General features: G+C 48.9%; 1 protein-coding gene across 15 annotated transcripts in view; it reads left to right on the forward strand.

The window, feature by feature from the left end:
• SAMD11 (sterile alpha motif domain containing 11) overlaps positions 1–20,229 on the forward strand; it is a 317,484-nt gene that overhangs the window by 266,161 nt on the left and 31,094 nt on the right. For all 15 annotated transcript variants that reach the window (XM_083628579.1, XM_083628580.1, XM_083628571.1 and 12 more), the window contains one exon: positions 10,975–11,125. In XM_083628579.1, coding sequence (XP_083484705.1) covers positions 10,975–11,125 — 151 coding nt within the window. The remainder of the gene's footprint in view (positions 1–10,974; positions 11,126–20,229) is intronic.

Here is a 20,229-nt window from a genome sequence, read left to right on the forward strand (position 1 = left end):
ATCAGTCACAGCGGGACGTAGGAAGCAGCCTTACGTTGAACCAGACCATTGGACCATCTAGCTCAATGCTGTCTCTACAAGCCAGCAGCAGCTCTCTAGGGCATGGGTAGGCAAACTAAGGCCTGGGGGCCGGATCCAACCCAATTGCTTTCTAAATCCAGCCCATGAATCAGTGTGTTTTTACATGAGTAGAATGTGTGCTTTTATTTAAAATGCATCTCTGGGTTATTTGTGGGGCAAAGGAATTCGTTCATATATTTTTTTTCCAAAATATAGTCCGGTCCCCCACAAGGTCTGAGGGACAGTGGACTGTCCCCCTGCTGAAAACGTCTTCTGACCCCTGCTAGAGTTTCAGGCAAGCGACATTCCCAGCCAGAGGTTGAACCTGGGACCTTCTGCATGTAAAACAGATTCTCAGTATAAACAACACACTGAGCTGGACAGATCAGTGGTGTGACTGAGTATAAGGCAGCTTCATTTCTGTGTCTTAAGGGAAGGGCCGTGGGTCGCTGGTAGAGCAATTGGTTTGCTAACCAAATTCAATCCCCACCTTCTCCAGTGCAGACCAGAGGTGGGAAACAATTTTCCGCCAAAGGGCTCACTTCCTTTATTTTAGCATCCTTCCCAGGTGCCACATGCCAGTGTTGGTGGGGTGGAGTGGGGAGCAGAGGGAAAAGTGGGTGGAGCAATGCATGCAGATTTTTACCTTTGTGCAGTAGACTCATTTTCTGCACAAGGTTCATCCACTAGTTCATCCTCTATTCAGGCAAGTGTGAGAGGCACGTCAGTGTTAAAGGGCTCGTTCCAGCCAGGCAAAAGCAGTGCAAAGCATGCTGGTGAGGGCTGGCAAGAGAGGCTTGGGGGAGGCACATTTGGGCCTGAGGTTCTTCACCCCAGGTGCAGACAATTCTGAGCTAGATGGACCCTGTGCTCTGACTCAGCAGAGAGTAGCTTCCTTTTTTTTTTTTTAATAAATTTTTTTATTAAGTTTTCGCTTTCCAAATAAGTTCGTACAACCATGTTTACAAATTTCCAATTTTTGAACTTCCACCAACACATCCCTCAATCATCCATTTTTTTTACCTTCACGCATTTTCTATATGCTATTGCCAATTTTCTATTATCTTTCCTCACTATTTCTTTTTTGCAATATACCTTTTACCATCACAAAGCCTCCTTAAAACCCACTAGCGTTGTCTGTTCATCACAGATAGTTTTCAGATAATCAGTAAACTTTCCCCAGTCCTCGATGGAGAGTAGCTTCCTGTGAGCATATACCCAAGTCCTGGGGCAACAACAGGTGGTGATTTTAACTCAGCCCATTTCTGCATTGGGACTTAAAAGTTAACCGCCTCTGTATCTGGATGATGTTAGCTGGGTTCTTTTGAAACAGCAGTTTTTCACCTGGTGTTTTGCTGGATCAGAAACAGCTGGGAGAGGCATCCAGCCCCTTTAACTCAACCCAGGTCATGAGATAGGGAGATCAGGGGTGGGATAGAGGCGTTGCAAGGAAGGAAATGGTCTCCTTATGGTGGATCCTCCATTTGACAGATCGTTCTTCCTGGAATTCTGCCTTTAGTGCAGGGATGGGGGACTTCTGTGCCTCCAGATGTTGCTGGATTGCAGTTTACATCAACCATGATTCGATGGGCAGATGGGAGTCTTGGGCAGATGAGAGTTGGACTAATAAAGGGTTTCCCATGCCTGCCTATAGGTAGGGGCCAGAGAAGGCATTGCCTTGCATTCTGCCCTGCCGCTTGCAGTGCTGCTTCCGTTCAACTGCAGTTTGCCTTCTGCCCAAAACGACTATTTATATCGCTGTTGCAAATTTTTACGAAACTAATTACATAAATTGCATAATTATTGAGTCCACCAAAACCAGGAGCCTGCAAAAGGCTTGCTCTTGTACCTGTGCATCACCTGGCAACCGTTCTCGACTTGCATTGGCAACCAGGCAAGCAACTATTCAGAAGGCTGACTCTGGGGCAGAACTGGATGGCTAAGGGGATGGACTCTTTTCCATCTCTCACCCTGGGAGAAATAAGCTCAGTGAGAGCAAGTATAAATTTTATTCCTGCCAGCACAAAGCACTGATTATCTGCAGGCACACCCAGTGGCACCAACTAACCTTTAATAATTTAGGAGCCATTTTTTTCTTTTTCTTTAATTGCTTGTCTCTCCTTTCCTCTCCTCTCTTCCTTCCTTCCCTCCCCCCCCCCCCACTTGCACATGCCGTTCTCCATCTGCATCAATCCTCACATTCTCCATTTCTCCCGCGCCTGGAACTGCCGTCCCCTGTAGCATCCGTGTGTCAATCACTCTTGATTTCCAAACCGTCAAGAGAGTGTAGCATTGTAAATAACACATCCTCTGCATGTCTGCGCGGGCAGGCGGTGGGTTAGGGGGAGGCAGGGCTGTTGCTGGAAGAGAGAAGGAGGGGAGGGAGGAGGCGGGAGCGGAGGAGGGTTTGGGTGGATAGTTGCGGTCATTCGGGATCAATGCCGCTCTTGGAATTGGCAGCGCATCAGGCTTCTAAATTGCAGCCCCCACTGCAATAAAGCACGGCCGGCCTTTTTCAGATAATTAATTTATAAACATTGGAGGTGTGCAGTCACTGGCTGGAGAAAATTCTCTGGGCTTTTCAGCGTGTGAGATCTGGTGGGGCTTGATGTTCTCTTTTTCTTTCAGGGCGGGGTGGGGGGAACCCTCATTTTAAAAATCATTCAGAGAATCTGTGTTTGTGTGTTGTATATATTAGGTTTGCAATATTTAATAGTGTAATCGGGGGTTGTATCCAAAGCTAGTCCTACTCAGAGTAGACCCATTTAGTTTGTGTGTCTGTACACACACACACACACAAATATAAAATATCTAACTTAAATGTGGTATGGAGGGGAGGCAGGAATGTGATTTAACATGGAACATTGTGAAATGCTTTTCAATATTATTAGTATGATTAATAATTAAGTAATTGTGGGTGGTATTCGATGCTAGCCCTATTTAGAGTAGACCCACAGAGGTTGATGGGCATGACTGGCTTAAGTGCACTATAATTTCAATAAGCTGCACTGTGTAGGACTTAGCTGGAGACAGCTCTGTGGTGGTGTTTTTGAATGTATAATGAGATACTGTGCATGCAGATTTACTCAGACATAAGCCCCGTTGAATCCCAGGTAAGAGGGTATAGGATTGCAACCATGATCTGCTTAAAAAGGTGCTGCCTATGAACCAGGCAGCAGGGGTGCGTTTTTTTAAAGACAGTTTTTAATGCAAGTGCTTTTAAAGACAGGTTGCAGTCTCTACCATCAAAGAGGCATCCATCCTTCTTTCATACACCAGGACAGAACGCCTCTTCCAAACTGGGCCAGTTCTTCCATTAGGCGTCTACCTCATGCAGCCAGTTCTAGGAATTCAAGACCAGCACTGAGGTGCTGCTGGAGTCCAGAGCTGTGTGTGTGCCCTGAATCTCCTAAGTGGGGTTTCTGCTCTCCAGTCCACTGATGGGGGAGAATAAGGCTACCAATGGCTGCCAGCACTGCTGTTTCACTCAGGTCCAGGGCTTCCCATTGGGGCACCTGGTTGGCCACTGTGAGAACTGGATGCAAAACTAGATGGGCTTTCCCCTCTCCTCCCCATTTTTATCCTCTCAACAACCCTTTTTGCTAGGTAGGTAGGTAAGTGGCTGGCTGGAGCAAAGTCACCCAGTCTGAGGTTCATGCCTGAGTGGGAATTTGAACAGTGGTCTCCCAGGCACTAACCCAACATCCTAACCACTAAACCACACGCAGGCTCTCTGCAAGCCAAAGCTGTGAGTGGGCAGGCAACTGCTTGTCCCCCCACTTGCATGTTCTCGAGTCCTTCATGAGATGCTCAGAAAAGGTGACTCTTACATGATCGTTCACCTCTGGACTCAGCCAGGGGAGCTGGTGAGAACAGGACTTCTCCAGTATTATTCCCACAAACTCTCCTTGTCTCCTCTCCTTTGCAAACCCATTCTGGCATCCTGGGGATAAAGGCATCAAATGGTGGTGATAAATAAAGCATTGTCTGCTTCCTCCAAAGTTCTTGGTACAAACTGCCGCCAATTAGTGATTGCTAATTACCTGGCTGTGGAAGGATTACTGCTCCTGCTTTAGAAAAGGAGGGAAGGGGAGAGAGGCTTAGCTGCCTCAGCTTCGTGGCCTCGGCTGAACATGGATACAAATGTAGGAACTGTTTGTTTGTTTGTTTTTATTCAATTCCATTTGCGAGTCACTTCCCATAAAATACCTCAAAGCAGTTTGCAGTAAAAAGAACAAAACCAAAAATAGCAAAAATCATTTCCATATGTAAAAATGTTTCCATATGTAAAAACAATTCCATCTATACAAACAATTAAAGAACAATTTTGTATATAAAAACAATTACAAATCCAGTACGTTTACAGATTGGGATAAATATCTCCTCTTTCAGAGGCTTGTTGAGAAAGGATGATCCTTCAATGTGCACCCAAGTCTGTCTGTCTGTATTCTGGGAGGGATTTCTAAAGTGTCGGTTCTGCCCCTCTGAACACCCGATTCCTACATCATATGGAACGAACCTCCTGATAAGATGATACCTCGTAATGGGTTGGGTATATAAGGAGTGAGAAGCTCTTTCAGGTATCCTAATCCCAAGCTTTATAGGGCTTTGCATACCAGTAAGGTAAAAGGTAAAGGACCCCTGGATGGTTAAATCCACTCAAAGGTAACTATGGGGTTGTGGCGCTCATCTCACTTTCAGGCTAAGGGAGCCAACGTTTGTCCACAGACAGCTTTCCGGATCATATGGCCAGCATGACAAAACCACTTCTGGCACAACAGAACATCATGATGGAAACCAGAGCGCACAGAAATGCCATTTACCTTTCCGCCACAGCGGTACCTGTTTATCTACTTGCACTGGTGTGCTTTTGAATGGCAGGAGCTGGGACAGAGCAACGGGAGCTCACTCCGTTGCAGGGATTCGAACCGCTGATCTTCTGATCAGCAAGCCCAAGAGGCTCAGTGGTTTAGACCTCAGTGCCACCTGTGTCCCATGCATGCACACCTTGAACTTAACCTGGGAGCTAATTGGCAGCTAGTACAAATTATCACTGGATATAAGAAGCTCTGTGTGTGTGCGTGTGCGCGCTATGGTGGGTGCAGAGTATGTGCAAAGCATGACTAGGAGTACTATTTCAGGAGGAGGAACAAAGATTTCAGTGGTTCAGGCAAGATTTCATACCAAGATTAGTGAACCTGCTCTTGGAGAGACCCTCTTTTGTGGAAACCTGCATGTCTAGAGGCACACGACCTTTGGATGGTATTGCTTTCCTGTCCAACTTTGGGACCTTCGTGGTGGCCTCTTCTCTGGGGACGCTGCACTATATGCATCTGTGCTCTGATCAAGACAGACTGCTCTTTTAAGTCTTAGGTTTTAATCTTAGGTTCTTTGGCTGAAGATTTTTCAATGAAAAACAGCAGTTGGAATTGTGTAGGATAGCCTTAATCAGTCCAGACGTGGTTGGACTCCAACTCCCATCAGCACCTGCCAGCATCCTAGGTGATTGGGTGTGGCTAGACTACAACTCCTGAGGGCTGGAGGAGGGTGCTGAAAAACTGGAGGCGGGACGTGACAACCCGCCCCCCTCCCTCTCTCTCATCATCTCCAGGTGTGACCATTTTCTTTCCACTTTTACGGACAGGGAAATCAAGACTGGGTGCAAACACATGGCTTGTCTAAAGCCACTAATTTGTTGGGTGCAATTTTATTTATTTTTTAAAGAAAGAAGTCCATAGTCCTGCTTATACATTCTTTGATGTTTTGGGCCAGGGAGCGGGGAATATCTTCTTGCCCTACCTTGAGATACTGAGACTCAAACCAGGACCCCTTGAATGCAGAGCACATGCTCCTACCACTGAGCTGGTCTGTGCACATGCCATACATTTAAAGCATGCGGATTCCCCCCAGAGAATCCTGGTGAAATATACTCAGAGTCGCAAAGTGATTTCATGCTCTTTATTCAGCTCATAGTGGTGAGGAGGAATGAATGAAAGTCCCCTCAAGGTATCTGCTTTATATACATTATTTACACAATGGGCTGCACATGATTGGCTAATTCCGGAATTCTACTGTCAGCCAATCAGGTTGTGGATTCACTTCTATCTGGAGCATGATTGGGTGGTTCCTGCCAACCAATCAGACTGCTGCATTGTTCTAGGACCAATCAGACTGCTGCATTCTGAATCCTATTGTTCTAGGACCAATCAGACTGCTGCCTTTTGGATCCTATTGTTCTAGGACCAATCAGACTGCTGCAGTTTGGATCCTATTCAACTCAGTACATAACACCTGGGAACTGTAGTTTGTTAAGGGCACTGAGTGTGGTAGCTCCGTGAGGCACAAATGATAGTTCCCATGGTTCTTTTGTCCCTGTTAAAAATCTACCTGCAAAGCTTGGGCTTCTCACACACATGCATATTTTACTCCATCTTTTTATCAGGTTTATGTCTGTGATTCACCCCAATCCTTCCCCCCCCTCCCTCTCTCTCTCTCTCTCTCTCTCTCTCTCTCTCTCACACACACACACACACACACACACTGTCTTCATGCCTGGAATTCCCTGCATATTCAGAGAGAGTGAGCCGCAAGAGCCACCCAAGGCAGATGCTTCTTCCAGTCCCGCTAGCAGATGCCAAACCACCACCTCCCTTTCCTGTCTCTCTCTCTCTCCTCTCCTCTTTCTCCCTTTCCCCGCCCAAAGAGCCTTGCAGCTCGGAAGCCGAGCTCCAGGGATGGTGCAGACGGACGTTGGTCAAGGCAGACCTAGCGTGGCAAGAGCGATATATAGACGGCCAGGGCTGCTGGGATATAAATAAATCCCAGCCAGGCTGAGCTACTAGAGCAAGCAAAGGCAAGCTGTTGCGTTGGGGCGGCGGGGGGCGAGGAGTGAAGAGAGAGAAACCCCAGCAGATGGGTGAGTTATTACCAGCCGCTCCAGCTGCATCCTCTGCTCAGAGGGCGCGCAGGAGGGGAGAGAGCAGCCAAGAAGGACTTGAAAGGAAGTCTTGGTGGCTGAGGTGGTGTCCGGCTGTAGGAAAGTGGTTGAGCCAGCAGCGCAAGTCTGCAAGACAAGCAAGGAGGTAGGTGCCGGCCAGTCGAGGCAAGCAGACAGAAAGGTTCAGAGCTTGGTTGTCTGTGGCCTGGGCAAAGGCCCAAGTCTGACCCTGGAAGCTTTTATAACCCTGCCAGGCTGGAGCAAGGGAGGGAGAACCAATAGGCTGCTTCCTGCATAGGTGGAGTTGCCTTGGAGACGGTTGCCTTTTAGCTCCACAAACACTTGAACCTAATGGTGGCTGGTGCCCCATTTCCTCTAATGGACCAGCCTCCACTGAGCCAAACCTCCATCACTTGAGACCTGGGGGATCCTGGCATTGAGGCAGCATGGGTAAGAAATGACCGTGCTTGGCATTTATGCATGGCCTCAAGTGTGTTCAGGCTTGTTTCACATACCACTGTCTTGGGAATCTTTGTAGCACAGGGAGGACGGTGGTGGTATCAACCCACCCCTGTCCCCCAATTGCAGAGGCCGAAAGAAAAGTGGAGTGGGGAAACTTGTTGCCCTAGATGTTGTTGGACTCCCCAGCGCTTATTAGCCCCAGCCGGCATGAGCAGTGGTCAGGGATGATGGGAGCTGAGAGTCCCGACAATATATGGAGAGCTACAGGTTCTCCATCCCTGGACTAAAGGCTCCTGGGAGCTGGGGAAACAGAAAGGAGGCTGCCTGCCGTGTCTCTGCATGAGTGGCTGCTCTGGAGTTTAAGCCATAGCCCTTCTCCATTGGTATTCAGTGACCTCCTGTCTCTTGAATGTGAACGTTCGATTTATCCCTCATTGCCAATGGCTGTGAACTGGGCTAGTTTCCCCTTTTAAAGCCATCCTGGCTGGCGGCCATTGCTGCACCTTGTGGCAGAGTGTTCCATAAGTTAACTGTGACTCTGTTGACTTCCTGAGTTAGCGCTTGGTCTCCCTTAGCCGCGATGCCAAACTTAAGGCTTACTGCTTTTTAAAAGATTACAGTTTTAAAAAATAAGTGGATGTGTCCCAGAAGGCGACTCCACTTGGGTCTGGGTGCTTGAGTGCCCATCCAGGTGTAAAGGGAAAAACCCCAGCGGGAAAAGCAGGTGTCCTGTCCCTCCAGGTTGGACATTTCCTACCATGCTCACTTGATGCAAAAAGCCAACCGGGTGGACCTCACAGCATGAGCATCAGTCTCTCAACGATGGCTCTCAACTTTATGGTCTAGCAGGAAAACCCCTGATGGAACGCACGTTTGGGTTGTAGGACCTGTGTTGTCAAAACAACTGTTCTAGCTCCAGCCCATCTTCCCAGTGTAGAACGAGGATCGCAGTCTTCCTGCAAAGCTCAGCAGAAGCTTTTTCTTTGGGGGCTTACTCCAGACAGGGGTTGCATCCCATGTTAGTAGGCCCTCAAAGTAGAGGTCATAATTTCTGAATACCAGTTGCTGGAAACCACAGAATGGGAGAGGGCTCTTGCATTCAGGTCTTGCTTGAGAGTTTCCCATGGGCATCTGGTTGGCCACTGTGAGTACAGGAGGCTGGACTAGATGGGCCATTGGCCTGATCCTGCAGGGCTCTTCTTACATTCTTAGACCTGTTGGAAGTAATGTACACAAGTAATTTAGGCCCGTTATTTTCAGTAGGGTTATTCTCCATAAAAGGGAGTTGCCTGCAACCTGGAGTAGGGTTGTCACAGTTGTGTTTTGCAACATATCATTAATGCGATAATAGTAAATTAGTGATCGATTTATACTGCATGTTGCTCTGATTAATTAGGCTTTCCCCCAATGTGGATGCATTATTCCCATCTGGGTGGGTGTTCTCACTCCATGGCGCAACAAAAGCAGGACATGAAATCAAACAGGAGCATTTGAGCCCTGAAAAGGATTTCTGCAAGACGTTACGGGACATGCCCTGATTGGAATAAAGTAGTGTGTCTTCCCCAAAACATCTGTAGATGCAAAGCATAAAAAGCAGGGGCCACATGTAAATGCCCCAATGACATAGCGAGAGCAAATCATCATGAATGCCCAATAACAAAAAATTATTATTGAACAACTGATTGATTCTTTAATGAGTCTGTGGTTGTATAAGAAAACACTGATGGATTAGTTAGTTGATGCCTTCTTTCCACCTATCCAGCTTCCATGCACCACTAACTGGGGGCCAGGAGCCCTGCAGTGTCCAAACTTCTTGCTCTGAGCAGCTTAGCAATGGTTGGATGGCCTTTTGGGGGGGGGGAGTGCAGACAGGACCCTCTCCAGAGCAACAAAGTGACTTGTTCTTTTCTCTGCCAAGCACAGACACCCTCATCCTGGGTTTGGTTTGGTTTAGTTTAGTTGCACAGTTTGCTCTCAGGTTTTAAAGGCCCCCGTTTAGTCAGGGAACTTTTGAGTGCTCCTATTTCAGCCAGTAGACAACAGCTGGATTGCTCTGGCTGGAGATTCCCCCACCCCTGCTTCTCTCCCTGCACCTGAGTGTTGACGGGAAGGATTCTCTTCACTGTTGTCCACTAATTCTCTCTTAAGAGCTAATCCCCTTTAACGCTCTGAAGGAGCCTGATTCCCATTAGGGCTCTTGAAAGAGAGCACTGGAGACGCAGAGTTTCTTGTGGGGGAGGGGAGGGGGGTCGCAGCAACTAGGGAGACAGAAGGGTGTAGAATGGAGAACTGGCCAAGAAGGAGCCATGGGGAACTGGGGAGAGGATGGTGCAAGAATTTCTGCAAGGGTCCCCTAGCTTTGCAAGGTTGGAAATGGAAGTGAGAGGGTCAGAGGATTTAATTTTTTTTGCATAAAGCAGGATAGATTGGGAGTAGCATGGGCGGTGGTGTGGGTGGCTGGGCTGTGCCTTGGGGCATCTTCCAGCTGCCTTGCAGCACTCCATGATGGATGCTTTTCATGATCTGGGATGGAAGGTGGAGGCTTTAGGGTACTGGCTGCCTTCCCCAGGGCTGGGGGCGATGGCTGTTTTCTTTTCTATTTTCTTCCTTTTTTCTTCGGCCTCCATCACCTTCTGTTTAATCTCCCAGCAGCTGCAGATGTTAGAGATTTGCAGGGCTTCCCCCCGCCCTCCCCTGTCGTGCCAGGAAGGAAGAGGGGAGGAAAAGAACAAAAATTGAGAGGCAGTCCAAGCACATGAGGCGCTTTTGGGTGGGGTGGGAGGTTGTTTTCCATGAATGCAGAAACAGCTTGTTTGGTGGCAAAGTGAATACCCAACAACAGTTGTCAAATGGGTGGCGGGGAGGAGAGCCAGTTGCAATAGGTGCTGGGGCTCAAAGCTGGCCTGGCAGCTGCTCCCTATCTGCTCTGCAGGCGCTTGTCCCTGCTTCCAGATTTGAAGGCAGCCTAATTGTGTTGCAAAGAGCCATAAAACTCAGCGTTGGAGCATCTGCGTTGCATGCGGAAGGGCACCAGGTTCAGTCCTTGGCATCTCAGTGCAACAGGCCGAAGCCTGTGGAACTTCTTCCTGACTGAGATTAGGCAGGCACCCTCCTGGCTCAACCACAGGCGCATTAGAAAGATTTCCTTACTCCAGCAGGCATTTTAAGGTCTGTGTTTGGTCAAAGGAGCTATTTTCCCCCTGTATGGTTTATTTTTATGCACACCATTTAGACGTGCAGATGATCAAGCAGATATATAACTGCCATATAATAGATATCCAGACTGGACCCATCCAAAACCCCAGAGAGCTGCTGCCAATCAGTGCAGACAAAACTAAGCTAGATGTACCAATGGTGAAAGGCAGCCTCCCACGCAAACAGAAAGTACTTTGCCTATGTTCAGAGACTCTTCATCACACGCCAGGAAGCAGTGAAGCCAGTTCACATCCAGGCAGGGTTGGGGCCTCCATCTAGCACACCAGCTTACGTAGGGTTTTCTCCTCCTCCCTCCACAGATCTCCTCCGGGCACGGCAAGAAGTGGCAGCCGCCGCTGCAGTGCGCAACCCCAGCACCATGGAAGCGCATCTCCCTTCTGCCAGCAACTCATCCAGCCAGCGGAGGAAGCAGGGGCTCCCTCAGCACCGGGATTCACACTTCACCGAGAGGTAGAGTGCAACCTTTATGGGGCCTGTGTCTCTTCCCCACCCATCTACCCACTTCCTTTTCTGGCTCATGCCCACCCAGCTGAAATTTGTTTTGGCATGCTGGCAGGTGCGGGTTCCTTGAACTACTTGAGGGTGTAAGTAGCACATGCAGGGCATGGATCACTGGTAGATCAGAATCGAAATCGAGGGCTGGTGTGAATCCTGACAGCGGACTAGGACCCAGTTTGCTCATTTGTTTGTTCGTTTTAAGCATGTTTACCCCACTCTCTGGTTGACCAAAGGAAAAAAAAGGTTCCTAGGCAGTGGCCCACAGCGATCAGGAGTAATTTGGCACAACACAAAACGGGGGGAGCAACCAAGCTGATCTCTCCTGTAGCAAATGCTTCTTGCTCTAGGAAAGTGCTGGAAGTTAGAGGTAAAGCCATGAGGGCAGAGGCCCTTTGAGGGTCACCGGATGCTTTCTTGCCATGGAATTTCTCTGGGTTTTCAGTCTAATTTGGCCTAAGCATGGTTTGAATCCTGAAGCCGAAGGATAAGAAGACCATAGCTTCACACCTGTTTTGCATGCAGGAGGCCACAGGTTCAGTCACTGGCATCGCCAGAAAGTGCTGGGAAAGTCCCCCTGTCTCAGTATTACCTGCACTGACTGGCAGTGGCTTTCCAGGGATATTCACAGCCTTACTTGGAGATGGCACTGCAGGTTGAACCCTGGGGCCTTCTGCATACACACAGCAGGTGCTCTGGGTGCATCTGAGCAGGCAAAGTTTTTTGGATGGCTGCTTCTTCCAGTGTGCCCCGGGGTGTGCCTGGTGTAGCTTGACTGAAAATGAGCAGGCCTCTGAGAGAGAGGGAGGGGGAGAGGGAGAGAGCGCAGGGTGGTGGTGGGGAGATGTACTTTGCTTGACCTGCCCCATAACCACCCCCAAAGCAGGCAAAACATGCTGGAGACAGATCTGTCAGGAATGTGGATGTAGGGGCTGGTTTCAGCTCTGCATGTCAGCAAGGAAACCTCACCAGCTCTGTGTGCGCTGGAAATCAGCCAGATGACTGGCTGAAAGATCACTTTGGTGGAGCCGGAGGACGGGGGAGGCAGAATGCAAGATGCATCTGAAATGGGCCCTCTTGTCCATCACAGATGGGCCATTTCAGTTCCGGTTGTTTGCTTTGCTTCCAGCATCCGGACGGTATTTTGTTTTCGTGTGTGCATATTCCCCCCTCCCTCCAAACCCAAGAGCTGAACTGCATTTAGGAAGATAGGGAACTGCGTCTCAGTAGCATCAACACTGACTGGCAGTGGTTCTCCAGGGTTGCAGCAAAGTAACGTTCCCAGACCTGCCTGGAGAGACCAGGATTTATACCTGGGACCTTCTTTGTGCAAAGCTGATGCTCTGCCACTGATCTACTGCCCTTAAGACATAGGAAAATAGAGAGCTGCTCTTCCAAACGATAGATTACTAATTTCAAGAAAATATTCACTCTTAAGTTACAGCTTACAGTCTCTTTGCTTTAGATTGTCTACACAACGGGAAGGCAGACTTCCTTTTTGTACCTTTCCCGTGCTAGTGCCAAGATTCTTGTTAATTTAGTTTCAATTTAAATCCGTTAATCCTACTCACGAGTAGTTGCTTTTAAGTCCAAATTCTTGGGAAGAAATCAGCGCTCTCCGATCATGGCGATGCGGCTTCACTCAGCAGGCTGTGTAAACGACCCTCAGCACCGTGCTGCTCACCCGCTGCCGCTCCGAAGCCTTTAAAAAGGCTCCTTTGCGGTTTTGGGGGGGTGCAAAAGGTGCCCGCCGGGTCTCCTCGTTCACAGGCTTCCGCGCCTGTGATTTTTAGGGGTCCCCGCTTCGCCGTAGCAGCAGGACCCGAACCCGCAGAGCAGACTTCCCCCGGAGCTCGGGGGAAAGTCCGCCATTAATCGCTGGCGCTGACCGGAAGTCCAAGAGAGACCAGGATTTATACCTGGGACCTTCTTTGTGCAAAGCTGATGCTCTGCCACTGATCTACTGCCCTTAAGACATAGGAAAATAGAGAGCTGCCTTATGTTGAGTCAGCTAAGTAATGCCAACACTGACTGGCAGCAGATGTCTCAGGTTTCAGGCAAGGGTCTCTCCGAGTCCTACCTGGAGGTGCTGGGGTTTCAACCTGAGACTTTTCTGTATGCAAAGCAGATGCTCTGCCTATTTGTCCTCCCTTATGACAAAGGAGCATAGGAGAAGGACACAATCAGAGCATGGGTCCATCTACCCCAGTATTCTTGATTCTGGAGGGGGCAGATGTGTTTCCAAACCAGCTTTTCATCCAGGTGTTGACCAGCCCCAGGCCTGCTTACCTTCTTCAGCAGGGGTAGGCAACCAAGTGGCCCATGGGGGTCATTTAACCGGCCCACAAGCTGCCCCCGAACCGAGCCGCCTGCTCGGCAAGTCGCCACATGCTGCACTAAACAGCATGGCACGGGGATTCGCTTTTGCAGTGCCGGAAATCACATCTGTGCAGACGCCAATGGCAGAAATCGCAGGGGCGCGCAGTGATCCGGCCCATGGAGGGATCTCTACTGGGGTGAACCGCCCAGGCGAGGTAAACCTTACCGACCCCTGTTCTTCAGCAAGCCTGCTACCTTTGGCTGTTTAGGGAAGTTTTTAATGTTTGAAGTTTTATTCTGTATTTAATGTTCTGTTGAAAGCCGCCCAGAGTGGCTGGGGAAACCTAGCCAGATGGGCATGGTAGAAATAATAATAATAATATTAATAACAACAACAACAACAACAGCTGCTGCTGCTGCTACAGCCTTCAAATCAGACACTGGTGTTGTTTTAATGATAATAATAAATAATGAACTTTTATTTATATCCCGCCCTCCCCAGCCGAAGTCGGGCTCAGGGCGGCTAATATCAGATACCATTATTCCCTCCTTTCAGAAGTATTCTGTGTGGCCAAATAGCTTGCTTCAAGGCTTTGATTTGGGGGCAGTGGGGAGGCCCATTGGAGACATAGTATATATGCCCTAGCTATAAAACACTTTGCCCCTGCCCCCTCCCCAATCATGGGAACTGTAGTTTGCTAACACGGCTGAGAACGGTAGCTCTGTGAAAAGCAAACTACAGTTCCCACGGTTCTTTTTAGGGGTGGGGGATGTACTTTAACTTTATGGTGTGTATGCAGCCACTGAATTGAGATGATTAAAGGGTTAATTTTTCCTCCTCCTCCCGTCCCGCCTTTTGGCAGGGTCCTTTATTTTTTTTTAGTCAACAAGGTCAATCAAAGCTCCTTTTGTGTGTGCCTGTACTCCCCCAAAGGGCGTGGGTGTTTGAAACCGCAGGTAGGCAGAGAATTGGGGGGTGGGGGGAATAGCGGTGGTTGGATGACTGGGAAGGGGGGTGCAGACAGAGTAGGGAGATGGGGAGGGGCAAGGCCCGTCCCCCAAGACTCTGGGCTTCGAACAAAACTGCAGGTAGATTTATGGTCTCTGCCTTTCCCGGGAGTCAGGCAATAATGCATGTCGTGATGGGGGGGGGCACAGAAAGTGGGGGGTGGAATGGAAGCGTCTTGGCATGGTGCTAAAATTCCATTTCAGCTTCCTGTCGAGAACCCGCAGGGATTAGGTCAGTTCACGGATGCAGCAGCGGCAAGAATAATTAGCCACTGAAGAATTCAGCCATTAGCTGGAGGCAGAGAGGGAGGAGGGAGGGAAGAAGAGGCCTGGCAGTGACTCTGGCTCCTTTTACGAAGGTGGCACTTGCAGGAAAGAGGGGGTAACCAGGATACTCCCCCCCCCATGCTAGGGCTGGAGAAGGGGGGCGGGGAGTAAGGCAGTCAAGCACAGGTACAAAAAGCTGCCTTCAGTTGAGTCCTACTCCGAGGAACTCAAGTTAGTCACGTTGATTTTAGTGGGTCTGCTCAGAGTAGGACTTAGTTGGATGCAACTACAGCTGGGTATTGAAAACTCCTAATAACCACAGGAAGCTGCCCTTCACTCCTCTAGAATTGCACCATTCAGCCAGCCCAGCTTACGGCACCTGCAGCTACCAGGCCCCTTTAGTCTGCAGCTCTCTGTTCTCATCAAAGATCATCCTTTCACAGCTCTTGTCAACTTGGAATCTGAATATAGCAACAGAGACTGAACTTGGGTGCTGGCTTTCTAAACAAATGCAAAATAAATGCGGAAGGGCTATGGAGCCATCTGCAGTACAGTGGTACCTCGGGTTACATATGCTTCAGGTTACATACGCTTCAGGTTACAGACTCCGCTAACCCAGAAATAGTACCTCGGGTTAAGAACTTTGCTTCAGGATGAGAACAGAAATCGTGCTCCGGCGGCCCCATTAGCTAAAGTGGTGCTTTAGGTTAAGAACAGTTTCAGGTTAAGAACGGACCTCTGGAACGAATTAAGTACTTAACCCGAGGTACCACTGTATATGCAAACAGCTCCCAGGTTTGGCCCCCAGCATGTTCAGGTAGGGCTAGAAACGTCCCCTGCCTGACACCCCAGAAAGCTTCTGCCAGCCCGTGCAGACAGTACTGAGCTGGATGGTTCAGTGGTCTGACTGCATAAGGCTGCTTCTGGTTCAGGCCTGTTAGAAGTGCCCCATCCTATCCCAGTAAAGTGGGGAGCACAGTCTTAGCCCCATCACACCCATCCTTGTTACAACAATTCAGAATAAAAGCAGTTAAAACAAATAACAGCCACAGGAAAACATGCACCACAGGTGTGAGAGGCCAGGGTAAAGAGGTGCATGTACGCACGTTGGAAACAATTTAATGAAGGTGCAAGACAATATAATGAAGGTGCCAAACGCATCTCTCTGCAGAGGGGATTCCACAGCTTAGGGCTACCACAGAGAACATCCTCTCCCAAGCCACTATAACCCCTGAACTTCTGAGGTCAGTGGAACCACCAAGAGAGCCTCCTCTCTTGGCCCCCAAAAGGCCTGTGCGATCTTTCAGATATTTGGGGCCTCATCCGAAAAGACTTCAGACGCTAGCATGTTCCCAGAAACAAACTGGCAGCCAATTTTTGAGAAGCAGGGTGCAGCCTCGCAGTAGCTCTTTACCTTGCCTGCCTGCCTGCCTGCCTGCCTGCTTGCTTGCAAGCACAACCTAGAATTTAGCCCTCTTCAACTGCCCTCTTTCCCTCTTTGTTAAAAGGTAGCTCTTAAGCCTGTGGGGAGCTTGTGATTGGAGAAGAGGAGAGGGGGTTAAAAAATGCAATACACCGGGTTTTTAACGGTATAATGTGTAACCCCGTAATGACTTAAAGTATTGATTATTTGAAGGCCATTAGCGCTTATTGTTAAAGAAAAGTCAATACTTTTAAAGCCTCGTGAACCATTTGTCTCCTCTTAAAGGACATATCAAATTTAGCAACATGCAGTTAAAATCGCCTAATACCTTTGCATGCCAGCCGCTGACTAGGGTGTGTGTGTGTGTACGTACACACAGAATCATTACAAATGCTGATTTGTTTTCTTAATGTTAGTATGTCACATGTCATTGGGTGTGTACCCAGAACCCTACCCATTTGCCCTGTATTGATGGATGAATGCCCCCTTGGTTCTGTGATCATACAAATTACTACACCAGTGGTGGAGCTGTCACCACTCTCCACCACATCCTAAAGGTATGGTCTGACTTTGACACACACGCACGCACTCAGATAATTGTGTCGGCTAAAATGAGGGAGGGAATCTGAAATTCTGCCTAAGAAGCTGCTTTCTGTGTCCCTGTATATATAATGCAAACGGAAGAGATTTGCATAATTGCTCTCTACATGTTTATTTTGCAGGTCTTGGTACTTTTCCACAAGTCATTCATTTTAGGGCAATTATAGGATTAAGGGAAAGCCTGATGCAGCCACCCCCTGCCCCTTGATTTATGGAGTTTTGGGCCATACACTTTTCAAGACTTACTTTTTCAGCCATAAGGACTAGAAACTTATGTGTCCCCTCCACCCCGACCCCCATTTACTGACAGGTGATATTCTCAAGAAAGCTACCTTGTGCCAGCTACTTTACTAGACTCACAACATCCCATTCACAGCCCCATGTTCTCTTGCTGAATTTGTTCAGTCTGTGTCCTTTTAATTCTTCCAAAACCTGTGCAGCCAGGGAGGGAAAGGGAGGGGAGAACCCACAACAGCAACAAACCACAGCATAACTTTCTCCAGCCCCATGGCAACAGCTCCCCTCCCTCTTATCTTGCTGGCAATCACACCAAGCCCCAGAGTCACAGCCAATCAATGTGCCCTCAAAGAGACAGAAAAACAGGCTCTGCTGTAAATAGAGTCTGGAGCCAAAAGGTTCACACAGGAGAAGAGTCAAGATTCTGCCTTGCACAGAAGAGGGGAGTGAAGAATAATCCTAGCCAGAGCACCAATATCACTCTGACCCACTTCCTTTGGAATTACATTAAGTGTAGTCAACCTGACCTTTGGTTTTATATCGGGGCGTGGGGATGTGTCCATTATTTATTTAGTATTTATTTATAAGGTTTCTTACCTGCCCCCTCACCGCAAAATCCCAGGGCAGGTTACAACAATAGAATCTGCAACTATGAGAACAGATTAAATCATTGAAGTTCAGAAGAGATGTACAACAGTTCCACATGGAACAGAACAGTATAAATTGAGCAAAAGAAGCGGATCTGGCAAAACAAAAACACCATAACTGCCGAAGGGCAGGATAAAGAGGTGTGTATTCAGCACATGTGTACAATTTTGGAGCTAGCATTCCCTGCACTTCTGCAGGTGGCGGAATCACAAATAAGCCCCCCTCTCCCGTCGTTTATGGCACCCAAGGGGGTCACTAAGAAAGGGGACAGCCTGTCAGGTATTAGGGCATTAGATGCATGAGTTCTAAATGGAGCCCCAGCCAGTAACCTGGTTGTTGCGTTTTGGACCAGTTGGAAGTTTCTGAGTTGTCTTCAAGGGCAGCCCCATGTAGAGCACATTGCAGTAGTCTAGAGGTTGCCATGGCCAAGTTATCTCTATCTAGAAGGGGGCATAGCTGGTGACTATCATCACTACAGCCAATTCTAGTGACCTTCAATTTTTCCATTTCCCCAGTTTCTAAGGGAGTTGTTGTTTCAGCAGTGAAGCTGCTCAGAGTGAAAACTTAGATGGAAGTGGAGGCACCACCCCAAATAGGGTTTGGAAATATTTCTGTCTAAAACCGGAGAGCCACTGCCAGTCAGTGTTGACAGGCACGCATGACTCAGAACGTCCCTCACCTTAAACCCTGGATAGCTGCTGCAAGTCAGTGCAAACAGTCCTGGGCTAGGTGGACCAATTGAACTGACTCTGTATAAGGCAGATTCTCATGCCTTAAGGGGAGAGATCAGGGTTAGGGCACCTGCTTTGCATGCAGAAGGTTCCTGGCATCTCTGATGGCTGGAACCCTGGAGACCCACTTCCTGCCAGTGTAGTCAATACTGAGCTAGGCAGAACCAGTGGAACCTGACTCTGTCTAAGGCAGCTCCCTGCGTTCTTCTGATACGGGAGGCGAGGTGTTTCATTGGCAAATGGTAGGGTGGGAGGAGTCCGATGGAACCAGAAGACTGGCCTAACAGAAGTGGAGGCTTGTTCCTGGCAGAAGGTGCACTTGGCAAAGAGGCACACAGATGGGGATGGGAAAGGGGGAGATGGAGTCGGGGTGAGCAGCAGGCCCCCGCCGGATGTGCTTATCTCTGCGATACACACGTGCACACACACTTGCTGCCAGTGTTTACGGGAGGGCAGCGATGGGTGGGGTGGGCGAGGATGTGCCTGCTTGGCCACAAAACGGTTAAGCGCCACTTGATTTCCCAAATTGCTTCTTATAAAACAAGTGGCACGTCTGCCAGGCTCTCGTCTCCCCATGATTACAGCTAATTACGATTGAGCGGACGCGCCTCCCGGCCCCCGCCAGGCCGCTTTAATTGTCCGTTATTCATCCGCTCGGCTGTCCGGAGTGGCAGCACACTTGGCAGCCCGGCGACCGAGGGCCCCGGCTAATTGTGAGGCCTCGGGGATTAGGGCAGGTGATTACACACTTCATGGTGTAATTACATAAGCATCGCTTGGCTGCTGCCCCGGCGCTGAGCCCCGAAGGTCATGCGCCGCGTTACCTGAGATTAATTGGCGCTGCCACTGAAGTGCGAGGCGCTGGCGGAGCCGTTATACGATTAGCATTAACATTTCAACAGCGACGGATCGATCCGTGGCTCTCTTCCAGACACCGGGAGCTGTGCAATTAGTTTAGAGGAGAGCTCAGGAGGGAGGGAAGGAGAGAAAAGCTGAAAGCTAGGCGTTGGGGGGGTGGCAAGCAAGAAGGGGGGACGGGGAGGGATGGACAGAAGGGGAGCAGGGGGGAGCGAGCGGGACGAGACAGATTGGAAGCCGGGGGAGAGGGACAGATGGGGAGACAACAAGGGGCTGGAGACCTGGGTCTCGGAAGGGGAGAATTTTAATCCACTCAGTTATATCTCTCTTTGTGTGTGTCTACACGCACGTAGTATTTGTGCAGTCTCATTAGAAGGAAAAATTCTCCCCTTCTGTTTTTATCTTACTTGGTCTCTGAATGTGTGTTGACTGGTGTGTGTGTTTATAAATGGTCTTGTGAGATGAGATTTTACTCAATCTAGTAGTCCACCCTTGTTTAGTGTGGGTAGGGGGTTAGTTTTCCTCCTGACTGACAGTGGGTGAGTCTGTCCATCTTGCTTCTTTTCGGTTTCCCCATCCCCCCCCAACCCACAACTTACATTCATTTTAACCCATTTCTTCTTTACTTTGCAATTTGTTTATTTGAAAAAAGAACTTGCTGTTGATTCCGTTTTTGAATCTGTTGTTGCTGTTGGAAAACAGAACAGTAAAATTTGGCGACGTGCATATTTTGAAGAATAGGCAGGTTTCAGTTTAGGAACTGCTTGGCATGAGGAACCTCAGGCTCAGGGGCCAAATTTGGCACTCAAGAATCTTCCCCAGGCAACTCCCCGCACCGGTCCTGCTGCACACCCTTCTCAGGGACTTTTGCATGGTTGGGTTTTTCATTGAACTGCAGTACAGTAATGTCTCTTGATTTCCTGGTTGGAACATGGAGAGATGTGTCTGTGTCTGTTTCTGCAAACTTC

The sequence above is a fragment of the Podarcis filfolensis genome (genome assembly GCF_964270895.1).
Source record: "Podarcis filfolensis genome assembly, chromosome: 8".
NCBI lineage: Eukaryota > Metazoa > Chordata > Lepidosauria > Squamata > Lacertidae > Podarcis > Podarcis filfolensis.